This window comes from Protopterus annectens, chromosome 4.part0, assembly GCF_019279795.1.
Source record: "Protopterus annectens isolate FY-2018-M chromosome 4.part0, PAN1.0, whole genome shotgun sequence".
Classification (NCBI taxonomy): domain Eukaryota; kingdom Metazoa; phylum Chordata; order Ceratodontiformes; family Protopteridae; genus Protopterus; species Protopterus annectens.
In genome coordinates, this window is record NC_056733.1 from 517,390,669 (window position 1) to 517,410,714 (window position 20,046).

General features: G+C 38.9%; 1 protein-coding gene across 1 annotated transcript in view; it reads right to left on the reverse strand.

Annotated features, from left to right (window-relative positions):
• RASAL1 (RAS protein activator like 1) overlaps positions 1 to 20,046 on the reverse strand; it is a 1,855,221-nt gene that overhangs the window by 1,614,252 nt on the left and 220,923 nt on the right. Inside the window, exon 2 of the mRNA XM_044068436.1 lies at positions 14,927 to 14,983. Within this exon, the coding sequence (XP_043924371.1) occupies positions 14,927 to 14,983 (57 nt within the window). The remainder of the gene's footprint in view (positions 1 to 14,926; positions 14,984 to 20,046) is intronic.

The following is a 20,046-nucleotide window of genomic DNA, read 5'->3' on the forward strand; positions in this document are numbered from 1 at the left end:
AAAATGTTTGTAACCCATCGTGCATCAGTAATGTACACTTTTACATATCTGTAAAAAAGGGAATATAACCCTTTAAACTAAAGTGGATATTAGAGACAGACAGTGGTTTCAAGAGGTTAAAGGAAATACTGTGTTAAGATCCTGTCTTAACATCTATGGATTTTAGCAAGCTTTTAATAGTTTATACTGTTGTATCATGGGTAGACTTAAGTAAAGACTATTATAGACATTTGGTGATGAAGAACACCCAATATTTTCTGAGTCATGTTAAGTAGGGCAGAAATGAAGTATTCCAATATTGTTAGGGAATGCTTACCAATAAAATATTGACTGCTCAGGTAGGAGTTTACATTATTGATAAATCATGTCCTCTTAATGTGGCTACATTAGCAGCAACACAGGAACATGAAAGCCATACAAGAGAAACTTCTTTATATGATGATTCAAATTCACAGCACAGAATGGACTAAGCTTCATGCACCACAATGCAGTTGGCCCATCTAGGCCTCACAGCTCATCTAATGAGCTTGAACTTGAAGATTTAAAACTGTTGGGATCAATGTAGTGGTTCTCACCAAGTGGTATGTCAAAAGGAGGTGAAATTATCATAAAATTGTAAATAATGCCACTGTAAATGATGAATATAAAACTGTTGCAGCACATTTTTGTAAATAAAACTCTTATTAAATAGATGTATTTTCCTAGCTGCATTAGTTGTAATAGGTTTGTTAATTAATATTGTTAATCAGTGGCATATACAAAAGGAGTACTGAGATCAGACAGTTCAGAGTCATTAGACCTTCTTAGAGGGGAATTTTGTAGATGGAGCAGTATTTCTGGGTTAGACCAAAGAGAGAACTTGAGGAAAGCAACCAGACATCTTTCTACCTAAATAAAATAAAAAAAAAAAAGTTCCTGAGAAACTTGCCAAAAGAGAGGCTATGTCCTTGCTACTTGGGATTATGTTTAAGAGTTTTTTAAGTTGTTCTGCCATTCCATGTGATTATTTTTGTGTTTGTAGGCAATACAACTATGGTATTTTGCTGACCGGTGGTCTTTGCATTATTATATATTCTGATACATATCTTTAAATGCAAATGAACTGGCTACAAATAGTTGCATTTTACATGGTGTAGTGCATTGTGCTTATTTTCTTGAAGGCCATATGAAGGTTAAAACATACCCATAATGTCTCTGCCATCCAGACACCATAATACTGATTTTTTTTATCATAAGAATGGTACTGGAATTTGTTCCACCCCTTTGGGATTTACATATACTAAATATTTGACTACTCATGGGGAGCACATAAGGAGAGATCCTAAAAGTCAACAGCTAAGATCCAAGAATTCAAATGATGTTCTAATTTGTTGTCACCATTTAATATGTGATGGACAAAGGCTCTGCTATCAGTATTCAATGAGATATGGAATCAGCAATATGTGTTTTGACTCTCATCACTGGTACGTATTAATATTCAGTGGGTACTTTGGCCTGAAGTGTATACAGTAAATGTGCAGTGCTGTCTTCGGCAATAGTCAGCAGCTGCCACACACAGATAAACACCACACTGCACAAATACAGATAAGAGTAATAATCACTGGTTCTGCAGAATTTCACCATTTCAGACTTAGTCCATGCAACCTTACCAACAGTAATTGGATCGTGACCAGAATTATTTATTTTGCATACCCATAGCTACACATTTTTCAGAATGGAAGTATAGTAAATAGTGACTCTCTGTTACCAACTCACTTCCAAGCTTTAATTTATTCTACCACCGGTTAGTCAAAACTAACAAGTCCCTAACACACCTTATTGTTCTTAAAATAAACGTTGAATATTTAAATAGCAGCAATTAGTGCTGAGCAGTCACCCTTCTCAACTGACAGATGCCACACTTTACCCAATAAACAATTGACCACAAGCATTCAATGTTGAATAATAAAAGCCTTTACTTGAAATAAATGTTGTTGTTTGTCTTTCAGCTTTTCCCGGTAAGGGGTTGCCACAGCGGAACTCCAGTCTGCTAATGATTGGCAGTAGATTTTTACGAAATGCCGAGGTACCAGCTCGACACTCAACCTTCAACGAAGGCATGCCCATTTACGCACGCATTTCTTTCAAACGCTACCCAACCGCGGGGAGGACATGCAGACTCCACACAGAAGGCACTCCCAAGCCCAGCCAAGAATCGAACTGGAGAAACTCATGCTGTGAGGTAACAACTCTACCGCCATACCAATAAGTTTATTTTTTCCAAGCAAGCAAGTAAGCACATGGTAAAAGATTACACAATAAAGTAAAAATAAAATATTCAAAAAGATGAAGGAAAAAAAGACGGTTTAACATCTATACTACAAACTACCTGCATCTGACTAAAGGCATAGATTTCTCTTACTGTTTCTGGATTTAATGGCTTAATGCAATCTTCAGATTATCTACAGAGAACATAAATTAGCTTTGTTTCCAAGTGTATCTTCCAACAGTCACTTCTCTAACTTCCGTTCTTCTGTAATGGATGCTGTTTGAATAAGCAGTCAGTTCATCTATTTATGTTATTTATGTTGTTATATATATGTTGTTTATGTTATTATGTTACACTGATATTACTGGGTGTTTCACTATGCTATTTTGGTTATTTATGCTCTTGTTACTATTTTGTATATATTCTTTATTGTATTTATATTGTGCAGCTTTTCTCCCTGGGCCTCCACTGAAAATGGGCTCACTTGGCCCAGTGGACTTCCCCAGTCATCAAATTGGAAATAAATAAATAAATAAATGTTAAGTCTCCTATTTTCTGTGATTTTAGTCTGCATTTAGAAGATTCCCTTCTTGAATCCATAGCTACATATCTAAGGGTAAGGGAAAGATTCAGTAAGTAAATGTCCAAATAAAGAAACAGCCATGTGACCTAATTCAGAGACTTGCAAGGGACTGTCTCTGCAACAATGCAAACAACTGTAAAGTCAAGAAGCAAGGGTTTAATTTCTTTTTTTTTACCATCATCATATTTCTACAGCAGCAAATGTGCATTTATATACCATTTTGCACATTCTATGTGGCATGTTACACCTCAGTGAAAAAGGCAAGTGCAGTGCAACCATTTTAATTTTTATCTTGATTCATAACAGTTCAAACAAAACTTCTCATGTGTTTCTAATTGAAAGAACATAAACATTTTCCATCACTACTGTACTTTTCACAAAAAAAAAAAAAAAAGTTATGTATACTGTGATGCCCCACCACTGGCCCAGTAATCAAGGAGCTTCAATCCTGACCACTAGCACCAGTGGGGGATGTACATTGGGAAGATGACAAGTACACGCACAGTATTTCCAGATGCAGCTCTCTGCAGCAAGTGAAATTTCCCTTAAGAACACACAGAGACCACAGTCAGTCCAGGGCTGGTTTCTCTCTCTTTCTCCAGATCCCCAGTAAGACTCCCCACTGGCACAGCTATAGTGTTGATATCTCAGCTGAGTGGCCAAGCCAAGACCACCAGCATACTCTCTGTCCAACCAGTGCTTCATATCCCTGCCCAAGTAGCTAACACACACACTCTTTCAGGTTTGACTTATACCTGGGAAAGATTGGCACAGGCTTACTAGCTACTCCCCCTTTTGCCCAGACTATAGCGTAGTTATCACTGTCACCAGCCAACCCTTTATCAGCTACTTTAAGGCCCTTAACAAAGGGTATCCAATATTACTGTGTAATGTTACTATTAATACAGATGGTAGTTTTATCAACAGCAAGGCTATTAGGAGTGGCCAATACAGTTTCACCAAACAAAGAAAAGTACCCCCATAACTTAAATATCTCTAGACAGATCAACCACAATGATGGGTTTAAATATATGTAATAATAAATAATAAAAGAACAAGAAAATCCTCAGTATATAATCATAGTAATATCAGAGTTCAAAATCACAGAAAATATTTAAAACAACATTGCAGGACAGTTTCAAATAAATAAAGAAAAATATCTAAGCTAAGCTTTGCTATATTCCTGAGTGTATCTAAGAGAATTATTGTACCCTAGTACACTTACTTAACTACAACAGCAAGGCAGATGTGTTGTGAATGGATCCTCTAGCTGATGTTGTCAGGTCAAAGACAGGCTACAGAATACTGAGTCTCTCTCAGAGAGCACTTAAATTAATATCTCAAATATTACTGCTGGGATAGTTTGCAGAATGACATAATTTCTTGTCACCTTACTCTATCCCAGGTGAAAACTACCACTGATGCAGCTGATAGCATTTAGCATCTCCCTGTGAAAATATATAGACAAGGGCTTTTCTTAGATCTAAGGCAGATCCTGGAAGTCAACTTCTCTGGTACACACATTATGTCTCCTGCTGCACTGAAGCTGAAAGATAACATCTTTTTAATGCATGGCCATAAAGTAATTTAATTTAAGCTGCTTTTCTGAAGTTAACCTCCTGTGTCTCAGTTTCCATTGTTACAATATATACATTTAAACGGTTACAATAGTGTATGAACATTTCTTTTATTTTCCAGTAGGGTAAACTGAGGTTACATTTTTAAGCTCAGTACTTTACAAGCCCTTTTCAACACACACTTCTGTACCAGCAGTTTGATATCCACATAACATATAACATCTTACATAAAGCATGTTGACATTCACAAATGACACATAACCATTTACAAAATTCCAGACAGCTGTGCTGGCAGTAATTTATTTTGTTTCACTTCTATATAAACCATGTTAATATTCACAAACGACATGTAATTATTTACAAAATTCCAGATAGCTGGGGTGGTAGTATCTCCCTTTGTACACTTCTACCCCCCCCCCTCTGAAGACTCAAGCTAGTTTTGCAAGTGACCCTTGAGAAATGTTGCTTGAGAGGGATGAGCCTATTTGGGAATACCTTACCCCATTTCCTGTCTTGACAGCTCATTTGCATTGGCATTGCTAACCCCACTGCAGTGCTGCACTGTGATATCATATGTCTGCAATCCTAGGCTCCACCTTAGTAACTTGGCATTTTGCTGGCTGGCTCAATGTAGCCATAATATGGGATTGTGGACTGTAACTACAGTGAATTTCCTTCCATACAAATAAGGCTGAAGTTTATGCAGTGCCCACACTATGGGTAGACACCCCTTTTCCACAGCTGCATAGCATTCCTCCCTGGGTTGCAGACTATGGCTGAAATATACCACTGGGTTCTCTTCTCTCTCCGAGGAAACCTGGCTGAGTACAGCCCCCACCCCATGGTTTGAAGCATCCACCTGCACAACAAATTATTTCTTGTAATCTGGACTGGATAACACAGGGGGTCCTCCCAAAGCTCCTTTAAGCTTCTGGAATGCCTGCTTACGTGCTGGGGTCCACGCTACCTTATCTGGCCTGTTTTTCCTTGTCAGATCTGTGAGGGAGCAGCTAATATAATTGGGGACAAACTTTCTGTAATACCCTGCTGTCCCTAAGAATGCCATCACCTGCTTTTTAGTATCAGGAGCAGGCCATGTTTGAATGGCTTGCACTTTGGAAAGTACTGGTCTGATTTACAACTCCCCACTCTATGTCCCAGGTAGGAGACCTCTGCCATACCCACCTGAAATTTACTGGGCTTAATGGTCAACTCTGCTCTTTGCAGTCTACTCAGCACCTCCTTGACAATGCTGAAGGTGCTCTTGCCAGGAATGGCTGTAGATGGCAATATCATCCAGGTAAGCAAGAGCAAACCCTCCTGCTAGGATACAATCTACCAGCCTCTGGAAAGTTGCTGGGGCATTTTTCATCCCAAAGGACATCTTCGGGAACTCATACAAGCCAAAAGGAGGAACAAAGGCTGACCTCTCTCTAGCGCTGGGAGTCAAGGGCCCCTGCCAGTAGCCCTTGTTAAGATCAATAGTAGTAAGATACTTCACCCCACCCAGCTGCTCTAGGGCTTCATCTGTCCCAGGCATGGGGTAAGCATCTGACTCTCTGACTAATTTCCTGTAGTCCACACAGAACCTGGTGCTGCCATCCTTCTTTGGTACCAGCACCACTGGGGTGGCCAGGGACTGCTGGACTCTTAGATTACCCTTGGTGCCAACAATTCCTGTATCTCCTCCCTCAGAGTCTGTTTGACCCTCTCAGGCACCCTATAAGGGGGCTTGCTTAATAGGCCTTTGGGGTCCCATATCCACATGGTGCTGCACCAGGTGGGTGCACCCTGGTTTCCCAGTGAACATGTCCCCAAACTCCTTTAACACTGCTCGGATTTCTCGAACCTGGGTAGGAGACAGCTGCTGGGACACTGCTACCCCTTTTACTGAGGTGTCAATGTGAGCCTCAATTAGGAGATTAGTAACCAGATCCCCCTCAGACTCCTCCTGCCATCCACTGCAAATACTCAGCACAAGGGCCTCCCTATCATGATAAGGCTTCATCATGCTAACATGGTACAATTTATGCCCCTGCCTCCTGCTTAGCAGTTCTGCCATGTAGTTAACATCACTTACCTTCCTTACCACTTTGAAGGGTCCCTTCCAAGCTGCCTGCAGCTTGTTGTGTCTGAAAGGAATGAAAACCATAACTTGCTTCCCCACAGCATACTCCCTAGCTCAAGTATTCCTTTCATACTAGACCTTTTTCTGCTGTTGGGCTTCTAACATGTTCTCCTGGGCCAAGCTAATGAGTTTCCTGAGCCTTGTCCTAAGGTTTACGACATATGCCACAACAGACTCCTTGTGGGATTCACACTCACCCTCCTACTCATTGCAAATCAGATCTACAGGTCCCCCTCACCCTATGCCCATACAGCAACTTAAAGGGTGAAAAACCTGTAGATTTCTGGGGCACCTCCCTGTAAACAAACAAGGGATGGGGCATATATTTGTCCCACTCCCTCTTAAACTGGTCTGCAAATGCCTGTAGCATGTTCCTGAGAGTAGAGTTTAACCTTTCTACCACACCATTAGTCCAGTCGTGGTAGGGGTGTTCTTTAGGTGCTTCACCCCACAGAGCTCCCACAGACAAGCCAGCAGATCTGACATGAAACTAGCACCTCAGTCAGTCAGTATTTCATTTGGGAAACCTACCCTGCTGAAAATCTCTAACAAAGCATTTGCCACCTTTTTTGCCTCACTGGAGGCGCTGGAGGACAGAGACACTGCCTCAGGGTATCTGGTAGCATAATCTACCACCACTAGAATATACTTCTTTCTTGTGGAACTTGGAGTACTCAGAGGCCCCACAATATCCATAGCTACCCTCTGAAATGGCTCCTCAATCACAGGCAAAGCCATCAAAGGAGCCTTGACCTTGTCTCCTGCCTTTCCTACCTTTTGGCACTGCTCACAGGTCATGCAGTACCCTGTTAAATCTCTGGAAATCTCAGGCCAATAAAAGTTCTGCATAATACGTCTCTTGGTATGCTTTATGTCCATATGACCTGCAAAGGGAATATCATGGGCTATGGTTAGAAGTGCCAGATGGTAGGCTCTGTGCACTACCAACTGCTGGATTCTCTCACCATCTAACCCTCCCTCAGGGGATCACTGTCTATACAGTACCTTTTGTCCCAGTATACAGATTCGCCCTTCCCTTCAGAACAGGTGACTCTCTGGCTATCTCCCTCAGGCCTTCTAATGTAGGGTCTGAGAACTGAGCCTGTCTCAACTCTCTCCCTTTGTAACCCTTCCCAGCTCCCCTTCCCCACAAAGTCTGGCATTCTTTGACAGTGGTGCCTCACTGTCAACCTCGGTACTACTACTCACCTCTGCCCTTGCAGTCAATCTGTCCATTCATCATTACCCACAAGCAGCTGTGTCTTACCTTCAGTCTCACTGCTACAGGCTAGCACCCTCTCTGAAGTAACCACCACACCAGTCCCAGCTTCAAATCTGTTGTCTGTCTGGGTCCCCCCAGGCTACCAAACCCACATGCTTGTCTATAAGCCTGACTGCATGTAACTGCATTCACACAAGGTACTGTATTATCAAAGTAATTTTTATTGGGACATCTGCAGGGATATCCGCAAACACACCTACTTGCTTACTTCTTTTTCCACCCTCCCAGTTAAGGTGAACCCTAGCCAAATATATTTGGAATGGGGTCCCTCCTAAAGCTCTGACTGGAACAGACTGCCCAAGCAAGTAGGGCTCTTCTTTAACCATTGGTCAGAAGCTGTGTCTCTCTCTTACCAGTGGTCTGTTTCCCATCTACTAAGATAATATATAACCTCTTGTGGTAGTTTGGTACCCTTGCTGTCTCCAGACAGCTTACTGCTGGCATTCTGTTATTCCCCCTTACTGGCTCTCCCCTTTTGTTCCCCACCTTGCCTCCATGGACATCTATATGCTACATGACCCCACTGATTGCATTTATAACATTTAAGCCTTGGTCCTAGCCATATACCTGAATTAGTGGCTTCCCCTGCTACTTGTAGACTCTGTTGGGGCAGTCTAGGCTGCCCACCATAAGTTCCTTTAGACCCATGAGCAGCACTGAGTATCTCTTTCCTGTGCAGTAATGCCCTGCTTGGTATGTATAGGACTCCCTTTTCCCCAACTCATCTGCTGTGTTACATTCTCTATCCACTAACCAGATTCTTATGTCCTCAAGCAAAGTGCTAAGGGCTTGTTTTATCACCAAAAGGTCTGCCAGCCCTTCAAAAGTGGTGACATGACAGCCACTCACCCATCTATGAAAATAAGTGCTTAACTCAGCAATATATTTACACACGCTTTTATCTGCCTTGCATCTATGCTCACAAAACGTTTTTTCTATAAGCTTCATTTGTTAACTTAAAACACTCTTAACAAACACATTTTAACTGTATTTTAATGTAAGCAATCAGTATCAGACAATTTAGAAATAGTAGTTACAGCTTTACCATGGAATAAGATGGTCAGGGACCATACCCAGAGCACTTGGTCAACATCATACTGTTTACATACCCTTTCAAACATATGGACAAAACTGACAAAATTATCACCATATGTAAATTGTAGAAGGCATTTACTGCCTTTGTGCTTCTGGGGTTAGGTTATTCACTTCCCTATTGCCTCCATGACCCTGGCAAAGAGTCAGCATCTCCTTTTCGTGTTGCCTCTGCCTCTCATTTTTCTCAGCTTCCAGATGTCTCAGTTTCTCATTTTCTTCAGCCTCCGGGCATCTCAGTCTCTCTGCAGATTCTATTTCCAAATGTTTGGCCTCCAGTTCAAATCTCTTTAACTCCAGATGGATTTTTAATTCTTCTGCGGAAAGGTTGAAATGTCCATTTTCTGAGAGTTATACAACCCCAAAACCAGTCTGGTTGCCCTTCTGGTTGCTGGTCTGTGATACAGCTGTGACTAAGGCTGCAATAATTTCTGCTTTAGTCAGGTTGGCATGCACCAGTCCTTTGTCTTGGCACATCTCAGCAAACTGGCTCCGTTTCAGTTTGCCATACTCCTCTGCTGACATTCTTGCCTGCTCTCCCCTGACTAACTAAACTAACAAAAAAAAATAAAACTATTGTGATATGAAACTCTGAACATTCACTGTGTGGCTGACAGAGACTTCAAACACCTTATTTAGTGACCACTGCTTACAGGCTACATGAATTCAATATCCATACCAATGAATCCTACTATGTGGATATCCCACCACTGCCAACCAATAAATGTGACATCCCACTGCTGCCACCAATAAATGTGACATCCCCCACTGGTGCTAGTGGTGAGGATTGGGGGTCCTTGATTACTGGGCCAGTGGTGAGCCATCACATATATAACTAGTGAAGTCACTTCAAATCAACTAAATCAGGTAGTAGAATTATTAAGTGTATATAAAGGCATGTGAAAACAGAAGACAGCCTGGCAAAAAAGAGAGTAAAATAAAAGGAGGAGCAAGCATCTGAGAACTTTTCAATGTGGAGTGGCTATAAACATGAATTGAAAATCTGTCTTGCATTGTGTCAGTTACATAACCTTTTTAATAAAAGAAATAATTTTCTTAAAATATGTAAAAAGCAGAAATATATGTCATGGCTAAAAGAAACTCAGAGAAGAACAGAACCAAAATTATATTTTGATTATTGGCAGTTTAAACATGGAAAAAGTGTGTAATGTACAACAAATATGAAACTGAAAATGCATTTGAACATACAACATAAATGATAAAAGTATTATATTTGTTAGATACTGAGGCACACGTTTTAACATAATGCATGTTCAAACTTTTAAGTTATGGAAACTGAGAGATAAGCTAATCTAACCATGTACAAGTTTATAGCTTAAGTAAGTATTAGGTTGTTTGACTTGCTTGAGACCTAGCATGCTTAAATAATTATGATTACATGGAAAAGGCAATGCCATGTTACGTAATTCTGCACATTCCTTGGTATGGAATGTTTGACAAGTTTTATCACATTCAGAATGATTCTACCAAATTGCCAGCTGTGCAGACTCGCAGGAATTGCCAAGATTCCAGTAAGTACATATTAGGATAACACTGAGAAGGGAATGCACAAAATGGACAGCATGGGTGAGACTGCAAAACAAAGCAACTGAAATCACTTCATAAATAGCATTGCTGCTGTGAGTAAGTCTAGTCATTTCATATATACAGATTCACAAGTCCTGAATAAAGCAGTTGAGAGTGAGAAGCACCACCTTTGAATGATAGTAAAGATTAAAATGCTTTTCTGTGCAAGATGCTAATCAATGATTTTTACCAATTAAATCAAATGAAGAGAACTCTTAAGATATGTGTTTCTAATTCAGTTTGGAAACTGCAGCTTTATCTGATTATTGTTTGGCAGTTTATAAGTTTCAGAAGTATTTTAGAAAACTGCAGCTAAGATAGTTGGTGTAATTAATGGCATAGATAACATTACTAATGAGATCCTGGTATAGAGTCTTCCTTCAAAAATTAAAGTTGTAGATTAATACGTTTACTACATTGAGACAATAAAACCAAGCTGAAAAAGTAATTGCAAGATCAGAACAACAAAGTCATGATACATATGGGTTACATTTTATCTTCAGAAGGTGTTTGAAATGATACGACGAGAAGGTCACAGCTGTCATGCATATACTGCCACCAGAAGACAGGCCTTGATTTTTGTTCCTTTCCCATTATCTTTTAAAATTCATTCCAAACTTGTCAGAGATAATTGTGATATTAAAGCAACTGCTAGAAAATGATATAGAGTGACACTGACACTGAAATATTAAACAGGAAAACAGCTTTGAATTGCTTAACTCATTGGTTGTATAAAAGTTTTTTTTTGTGAATATGTTTCCAGATGATGCTAGTGCCAATGATATAGGTATTGTGGTTATATAATAAAGAAGACGTGGTATATGTGTCCAAAGAAAAGATTTGCACAGTTTGAAAAGATTTGCACAGTTTGAAAAGGATACTATTATGTCTGCAAAAACTACAATCTATAAGTTACTTGGAAGATGTCAAATTTGCACGGCAAAATATGTTGAAACATTTATACCTACAGGAGCAGACTGAGGATCATTTGGGATATGAATTTGAACTTAAAAGGTTCATTTATCAGTTTCCAATGACAAAGAGAAAGCTTAGAAATGTTCAGACATTTACTCCACAAGAGTCAGAAATAAGTTTGCTGAAGAAATTTTCCAAAGTATGTTGACCTCTGGAAAATGTCTTCAGAATAAAGGCCAATCAGAAATCTTTTTGAAAAGTTGTTACAAAAAAAGTGTTCTTCACACTAATGAACCCTTACAAGTTCATCTACTATCACCTAAAATGTTAAATATATATAAATATGGAAGGTCTTCAAAATATTAGCTCATTACAGTGAGTATTCATGCTTTAATGAAAACAACTTTACTATCTAAAATATAGTCATTATGCTTTATACTGTCAAGAAATCAATATGGATATGAAATTATGTGCCATAAATTAGTCCACGATAAAACATCTAATCACATATTACAATATACTGTCTTCAATTAATTTACTTTCATATAATCTACCTTCATAGTCTATGCCTTTATATTTTAATTGAGAAGATGGTGATCTATAATTCGTACATTTCATGTAAAACTGCCAGGCTGTGAACAGCCAAACAATGCAGTCCCTGTATTGTGTCACAATTGCAAAGGTAAGCAACTGAGCTAACAGCACTTCACCTGATGTCCATTGAATTTTATTTGGTTTGAAAAATATATTACACTTATGATTAAGGACTCCAGCAGTGCACTTAATTTCCTATATTTGCAACAGTAAGCATGTATCTACTAATTAATAAAATCTTCTTTCCTACTTTTCTAGTAAATTAAGAGAGTTACAATATACATTTCAAGATGGAAATCCTTAGTCTACTGTTATTGAGGAAGAGTCTATATCTACAGTTGATAAACTCACAGCTTCTGCTTAATGGGCCCTTAGAATTTGTTTGGTGTTTTTAGTAAAATGCCAAACCTGCCATAATGAAACCTTTAAATCTACTACTTAAGAATTCTGTATGTCAGAATTTCTTTATTCATTATGGAAAAGGATAAATATTATTCCCATTACATAAAGGGGTCTATGTTATATATTCAAACGTCCAAAATGTCGAATACCATACGGTCGAGACCATATGGTCGACATTTGGAAGTTTGAATATATAATAAAAAAAAGAAAAGAAAAAAGAAAAATACACCTTAACAATGCGAGCAGTGTGGCAAGCCATCCTGCATCCCCCACAACCCCTCTACTTAAATATACCAACTCTGAGACCGCACTTCAGTGCAGAAAAGGGAAATTCTCCCATTCTGCAGCATATGGCACCATTAAAAGTCAATCTTCGAATACTTGAAATGTCAATCATATGGTCTCGACCATATGACGTTCATTTCCAGCATTCGAAGATTTGACATAGACCCACATAAAGGTGAGGGTGTATCAGATTCTGAAAACTATCACCATATTAGCCTATCTTGCCTCTTCAGTAATCAATTATATCATTAAATATATCTGTAATATTGGAAATACACATTGTAGGCTTACAAATTAATTAGCAAAGATTCTCTGGGAATAGTGTGTTTTGTTGATTTAAGAGACTACTTTGTACCAACCAGTATATGGTTAAATCATAAGACACACATATAAACCAATTCAAGTGTAACTTAGACAATTGAATAGGTAACAGGAAATGCATCCCTGGTTTGGCACCTATGTCTCTAATGGACACAGGCAACCTGTAAATGGTTCATCTCCCAGGCCCCTGCCTGTAAATGTTTCATCTCCCAACTAGAACTTGACAGATATTTGGGATACATGGCTAGGCTTAAAAAGGCCCTTGTGATCATTAGCCTAGAAAACACCTATGCACCCCATTACACTGGTACCAAACAGATCACATAGTGGTACACACTCCCCCCCAGACAAACCCACATGCAAACACCCACTCACACACATATACACACACACATATCTCAGCACACAGCAATAACCAGTCACAAAGCCACACACAGACATAACCTACATACTTTACCTACCACAGCATTGATCTGCCAAACAGGGGAGACAAATCAGAGCACAGCTGCTATAGTTTGTGGCTTTGCTCTAGTCATCCTCCCCTTTGCCATAGGATAGACAACATGCAGATTTATAGTCATTCACATCTGCACAGACACTCTGACAGAGACGCATACATGCACACAGACATACACACATCCACTGCCATCATACTCTCCATCTCTGATCTTCCCATCTATACTAGCCACAGATCATATTAGGCAGCAGTCATCCAACATTCACAAACATGCGCACACATACACTCACAATAACCATTCCTGTACAGACACCAGCACTCCTACTGCCCCTGAAAGTACACACATATATAGGCAGAAAAATGTATACATCCTGGACGTAGATATACCTGTTCAGGTAGAAAAACATACTCCCATAACCTATCATACACACAGTGCACTACTTACACAGACCTATAATATGAGATACAGTTTCACCAACACTGAAATGCATAGTTACGACTGTGGGTAAATCTCCATGTGCATTTATACGTTACTACACTGTACTGTAGGAAAACTGCATAGTAAAGGCATCCATGAATTGCTATACTGCATGATTTCCCTTCCAGATTTGAGAATGGGATGTTAAAGGGCCTTATGACCACAGGCCCTGCCCACAGATGACCACATTTATATACAAACTCTTGCTGCACAGTAGTGTATAAGTGTGCTGTTAAACATTGACACTATGAATTGGAACAGCCATGCAAAGAACTCAACTCAACTTGTATGTGTGTGTCTGGCATTTGGTGCAAGGGATTATGGCTATGAGCTGCAGTTCCTGTGGTACAGCATCTGAGTCTCTTAGCCCTCATTTGCCTACTGTCTGACCCTGAGAAAGTCACTTAAGCAGACATTTCTTCAGGTCTCCCCTGAAAAGGGACTATGGCTATATCTGGTTAAGTAAAAGGTGATATTATTACACTGGGTATAGCTTGTTATAGTAGGTTATAGTATTGTATGTCAAATTACATTATGTCACACTGAACTGTAGAAATTACTTCTTTTCTTGCATTATGTGTTATATTTATAACACCCCTAAAATGTATAATTTATGGGACTAGTGGATCTGTTTACTGAAAGTAAATTAAATCCATTTTCCCTAGATGCAATGAATTTACACTTGCACACTCATCGGCAGGCAAGGAGGAACTGCAATAAATCATAGATTATGAAAACTAAATGCAAACCAGAAACACAATAAATCCCAATCAAATCAACATATTTTCAAATTCCAGGTGCTTTTAAATCTACCACAAACTGAAGCACTTACTTTGTTATTAAGGTTCAGTAATATAAATTAGAAATAAGCCAACTTCATTCTGTGCACACATCTTGCATATCAATATTTACACACAAAGTTGAAATACTCTTGTCTCCATCCAAACCCATTTAATGTATCACAAAATCTTGCTTACCTCGCTACAACTTCATTGTCTATCTTCACTATGCAGTACGGGTCACTGGTGCCGGACCTGGAAGTGAAAAATGACAAATTTAGCATAATGCCAAATTACAAGAGTGTCTGGTTGATTTCAAAAAGTTACATTAGGGTTTGTTTATTTATTTACTGATATAAGAGGTGGTCACTCTTAATACTTACAATATAGTAAGGCTATTATTTTTGGTGCATTTTCTTTGCTTTGCATGATTTGGGCTACCTATGCATAGCTTCACTAATGGTCATACAAATGCCTGCTCACTTTCTGTACCCAGTATGCCTGCATATGAACAATATGGTTTATCTTGAATGATACAGAAGTTGCTACCGATTCTCCCTCTGGTTGTGAAACACTCTGCCTAAGTTCAAATCACTTTCTCTGCAGCTTAACTAATTTTTGCAAACTGTCAGCTAAGCTGTGTGTGATTTTTTTTTATTTAGCTGCCAAAAGTGTTTCATGCTTACATGTCTGCATATTTATTCACCAAAGCAAAACAATAATAATTGTTTCATTTATAACAGCAAGAAACTTGAACATTATAATAAAATAATACACCAGTCAACTAACATGCAATTATAAAAATAGCAACAATGAGTTAGAAAGGCTGATTCATCTAACATTTGCATAGAAAAAAAATAAGTTAACAAAAAAGAACAGCTCGGCTATTCCACTATCGCTTCATGTAAACTTCCATTAATAACAAGGGTGAATCAGGCTCAGGAACAATAACTAGGTAGGGAGTCACATGATGGAAGGACAGAAGGAGCACATGACTGCTGCTGTTGTGTACATGTGTGATGGGGTGGGGGGGTGAGAGGAATGTCAGTATCACCAGGCACCCCATAGTGAGTTCCAGACTGCCACACACTTACACTGACAGGCCAAATGAGACAAGAAGTTTGGAGACGTCTCCCTATTTGCAAACTCTCTGCACTTTACCTTTAAGGGTTAAGACAAGGTAAGCCAAATGACACATCTTAGACAATATCAGTGACCAAGCATGGCAAATTTCTGGAATAGAAAGTTTTATGACAATTCACACGCTTTGCTGCTTAGGAAGAAGTCATCAGCATGCCATAGCATGAAGGTAAGTTTCAGAGAAAAAAAATAAAAGTCATTTGTCAAAGATGAATTCCAGTAAGTACTGCAGATTTAGTGTAGCAAACATCACTGGTCAAAAATAAGGATGTATGTAGCTAAAATGAAAATAATCCTTCTTCGTGGCATTTCTAGAATCTTCTTGTGGGTTTGTGGGGGTGGGGTATTGGGGGACTTGACAGGGAGCAAAACAAGATGTTTTCCAGCATCTGCAACTAAGGCATTGCATCCACAATTGTGCAAAAGGTTTTTAAGCCACACTACAAAATGAAATAAAAAAAAATCCAAAATCTGATACATCAGTACCTACTTCTGGTTATGTTCTTAAAGCAGAGCAAACCCACAACTGAACTATTTCCAAAACCCCAAGATTAATGATCATATAACTCAGCCAGCAAGCTAAAAAAAAATGCCAGCCATCTTTGTTCCTTTCACATTGACAGACCAACAAAGAGTTTTGACTTCACAACATTTACTTCAGTTTACTACATACAGTTTTAAGTTAACAGCTGTGGCCCAATGTTTGAGTAACTTATTACTTTTAATGATGGGACGATAGAAAAATAAACTTTATTTTGCAAAAAAAGGAATAAATCATTTGTGTAAAGATGGCTCCAAGGTACATAGGGTAGGAGTCCTCAGTGCTACCCAGGACACCTGTATTTGACTAGCAAACCTGACACTTTAGATGGCACTTTAGACTGGGGATAAAAAGGCAGCAGTATTTTACCAGTGTGACTATTGTAGAGGAGGGGTTGTAAGCAGGGATGGAAGCCCTGGTGATGATGCTGGGGTATATATCCCACACCTAAAGAAATTCTTGGGGTATGCATCCCACACCTACAGAAATTCTTGACTGTTAATCTTACATTATTAAATGCCAGACAATGGAATAGGGAACTAGACAGGGCATATAAATAAAAAAAAATCCTGATTGACACTAATATGAAGCTGCACTGGGACACCTCAGTCTCCTCTCTGGAAGCAAGATGTATTTTTGAATTAGGTCTGGGAAGGTCAAGAGTGACTCCTGGCACCTAAGATCGAGGAAAGTCACCAGTGACAGCCAGTGTTTTCCAAAGAGAAAAAAAGCTCTATTTAAAGAACTATATAGAGGAACCAGACTGTCAGTCTTTTACTAGAACTAAAGAACTACAATAAAAGAGCACATGCAAAGACCTATTGGAAGTGTACAGCATTTTGTAGATTGAAACGTGTTTTCCTACCTTCCAAAATAGTTAATTTCAGATTGACATTATATACATTTTTGCATCACAAGTGCTCCTGTGGAATAGTGGCAAGGTCAATGGAAAGTGGTGACAGAACAGTACATGTTATCAGAAACTGATGGTCATCCTTAAACTATTGGAATGATTTAATTATTTTGGTGGGTGGGGATAGGTCCACTACAACTGCTCTCATGGCTGATCTGGAAGCAAGTAGGGAGGCTCACAGATTTATTTAGAATTACACAGATGGTTGGAAAAACTCAGTCAACTGGGTAACTACTAAATTCACTTACAGCACATTTTCCTAATCCTGTGTTTCACCAGTGTCTTGTTTTGGGTCTGTTTTATGTTTGTTTGTTTGTTTTCCCTTCTTTACATTATGTGCGTTCTATGACTTTATTTTTGATTCTACTACGAAATGTTGAATGGCAATTCCTCAAGCACTAGAAGCACCAAAAATAAATTCCCAAAGCACAGAATGGTCAAAAGGTAAGTGTTATGTCTGATGTGTGTGTGTGTGTGTGGGGGGGGGGGCAGCCTCACATACCATAAGACTTATATAGTCCAACTCCACTGTCACACTAACATGAAGGCAGAACTCTTTAAAAAGAAGAGAATTGCTGCTGTCATACACAGAACTTACACTGACAGTGATTTCCAATGGAAAACTGTGATCAGGGTTGTATTCCTCAGTATCTTGTGCTTTGGGCTACTCACTCTAGAGGAATTTTACCTTGATGACTTGTAGGTATACCTTCATTTTCAGTTCTTTCAGGTTGTAATTTAAATCTGCTGCTTTTCTTTCATGCTGTCAGTGTTTGTCTCACTTCTAGATACATTGAGTGCAGCTATAGACCTCTAATAAACCTTTTATTATATTTCTTGGGGCACAAAAACAGATGCAGTTTTAATTATAGTTAGAAGTCACTTACAAATATCATGGATTCGCACCAAGTCAGACTCCATCAGCAAGTTGCTGGTGGCACTTGGAGCTTAGTGGATTTTTTTATGGTAGAAAGAAACGAAAAAAGGTACTCCTCAGCTTTTTTACTTCACCTATACAAGTAGCTTATAAAAAGAAGACAGCATCGGGATTTGTTCCTTAGTGGTCCCTGCAGTAGAATCACTATTTAAAACTGTATGCGACTAGTAAAAGCAAGGTACAGTCAAAAAATAATGGCTCAGGTTCAAAGAACAGACAGATTTATGGACTTCTGCCGTGTGTGTGTGTGTGTGTGTGTGTGTGTGTGTGTGTGTGTGTGTGTGTGTGTGTGTGTGTGTGTGTGTGTGTGTGTGTGTGTGTGTGTGTGTGTGTGTTTGTGTGTGTGTGTGTGTGTGTGTGTGTGTGTGTGTGTGTGTGTGTGTGTGTGTGTGTGTGTGTGTGTGATTCAGCTGAACATGCAGCAGTTCTACTGCTCTGGCTGTGACATTTTCCAAGATGCAAGGCTGGTGCTGATGCCTGCCAGAATAAGACAACCAAGGTTAGATACAGGTCTCTTCTACTCATCATAAACGAACCAGTCTAGCTATGTGTACACTTAATGTATGCACTGATGATGCCCTACAGGTACATTTGTGGATTTATTTCCCATACTTAATTTATTGTTTACAGATGTGCCTGTATTAGTATTAATGTTGTAAAAGCTGCCCAAATGTTGCATTTTAGTGGTTATTGGCACTGTGCATTTTAATGGCAGCTGGCTTCAACTCTAAGTCTTTTATGAAATTTAGGAAACAGATTTTGTATTCTTTTTTTTTGTTGTTGCATTTGTGCTTTTCATTGTACTGAATTTTTGAAATGTATATAAACAAAAGACACACACAAACAATGAAATACAAACAATGAAATACACAACTATTTTATCGACAAGTAACCTTATAATTAACTAAAATTCTTTAAAATATAAAGCCACCATGAAAATGCTAAATTCATTTTTAAGAAGATTAGGACAAGACAGGATGTGCTTTGAGTGCTACTATCTGACCATAAGCCACAACTCTGTGTATCTTACTCCTTAAATAAGTGCAGCACTTTACTACAGTCTATAACACAGAAGATTATTACTGGGTCTCTGATCATAACTAGTATGTTATTTGTGTCTGAGACATGGATGTCAAGAAATTCACCTCAAGAGAGAAGTTTGATAGATGAATCTCAACATCCATGTTGCAAACAGATAGCTTTCCCAGGTTATGATTGGAAAGATCCAGTAATAATGCTTTGTAGTGCATGGAGCATTACTTGTTCCCTTGCACTACAAAAGTTAGAAAAATAAAAGATAAAAGTTGTAGCAGTGTTTTACAGCTTAGAAAGATGTACCAAACTAACCTCTTACACACAGAGACTGGCCACCCAACATGTCAGTAAGTACTTTGTCCTGACTTTTATCGTCCTTCTGCTGTGGCCACTGAGCAATGACTACTGCCTAACAGCACTGAGGAAGTATATAACAATTATTAAGCACTTTTCTGACATCAGAAATGTGCTTAAAAAAAAACTGTCTCTTTCTTTTCACCAGTTTTGGAGTGCAATTGCAGCACTCCATGCACTACATGATCGTTTTTGTACCACTGCTTCAAGAAAACACTCCCAAAAAAAGAACCATATATTCTATTCTGTAGAAACATAAAAGGAAATGCATAAATTACTGAGTTAAATGTTCAGCAAGTAGTTTAGTTTAAATGTTACTTAATGTCCATAAGTGTAAAATCTTTAATTTCAGAACCCAAGAATCGATGCCCTCTTTTATGTCAGTTGGTCCCAGTGGT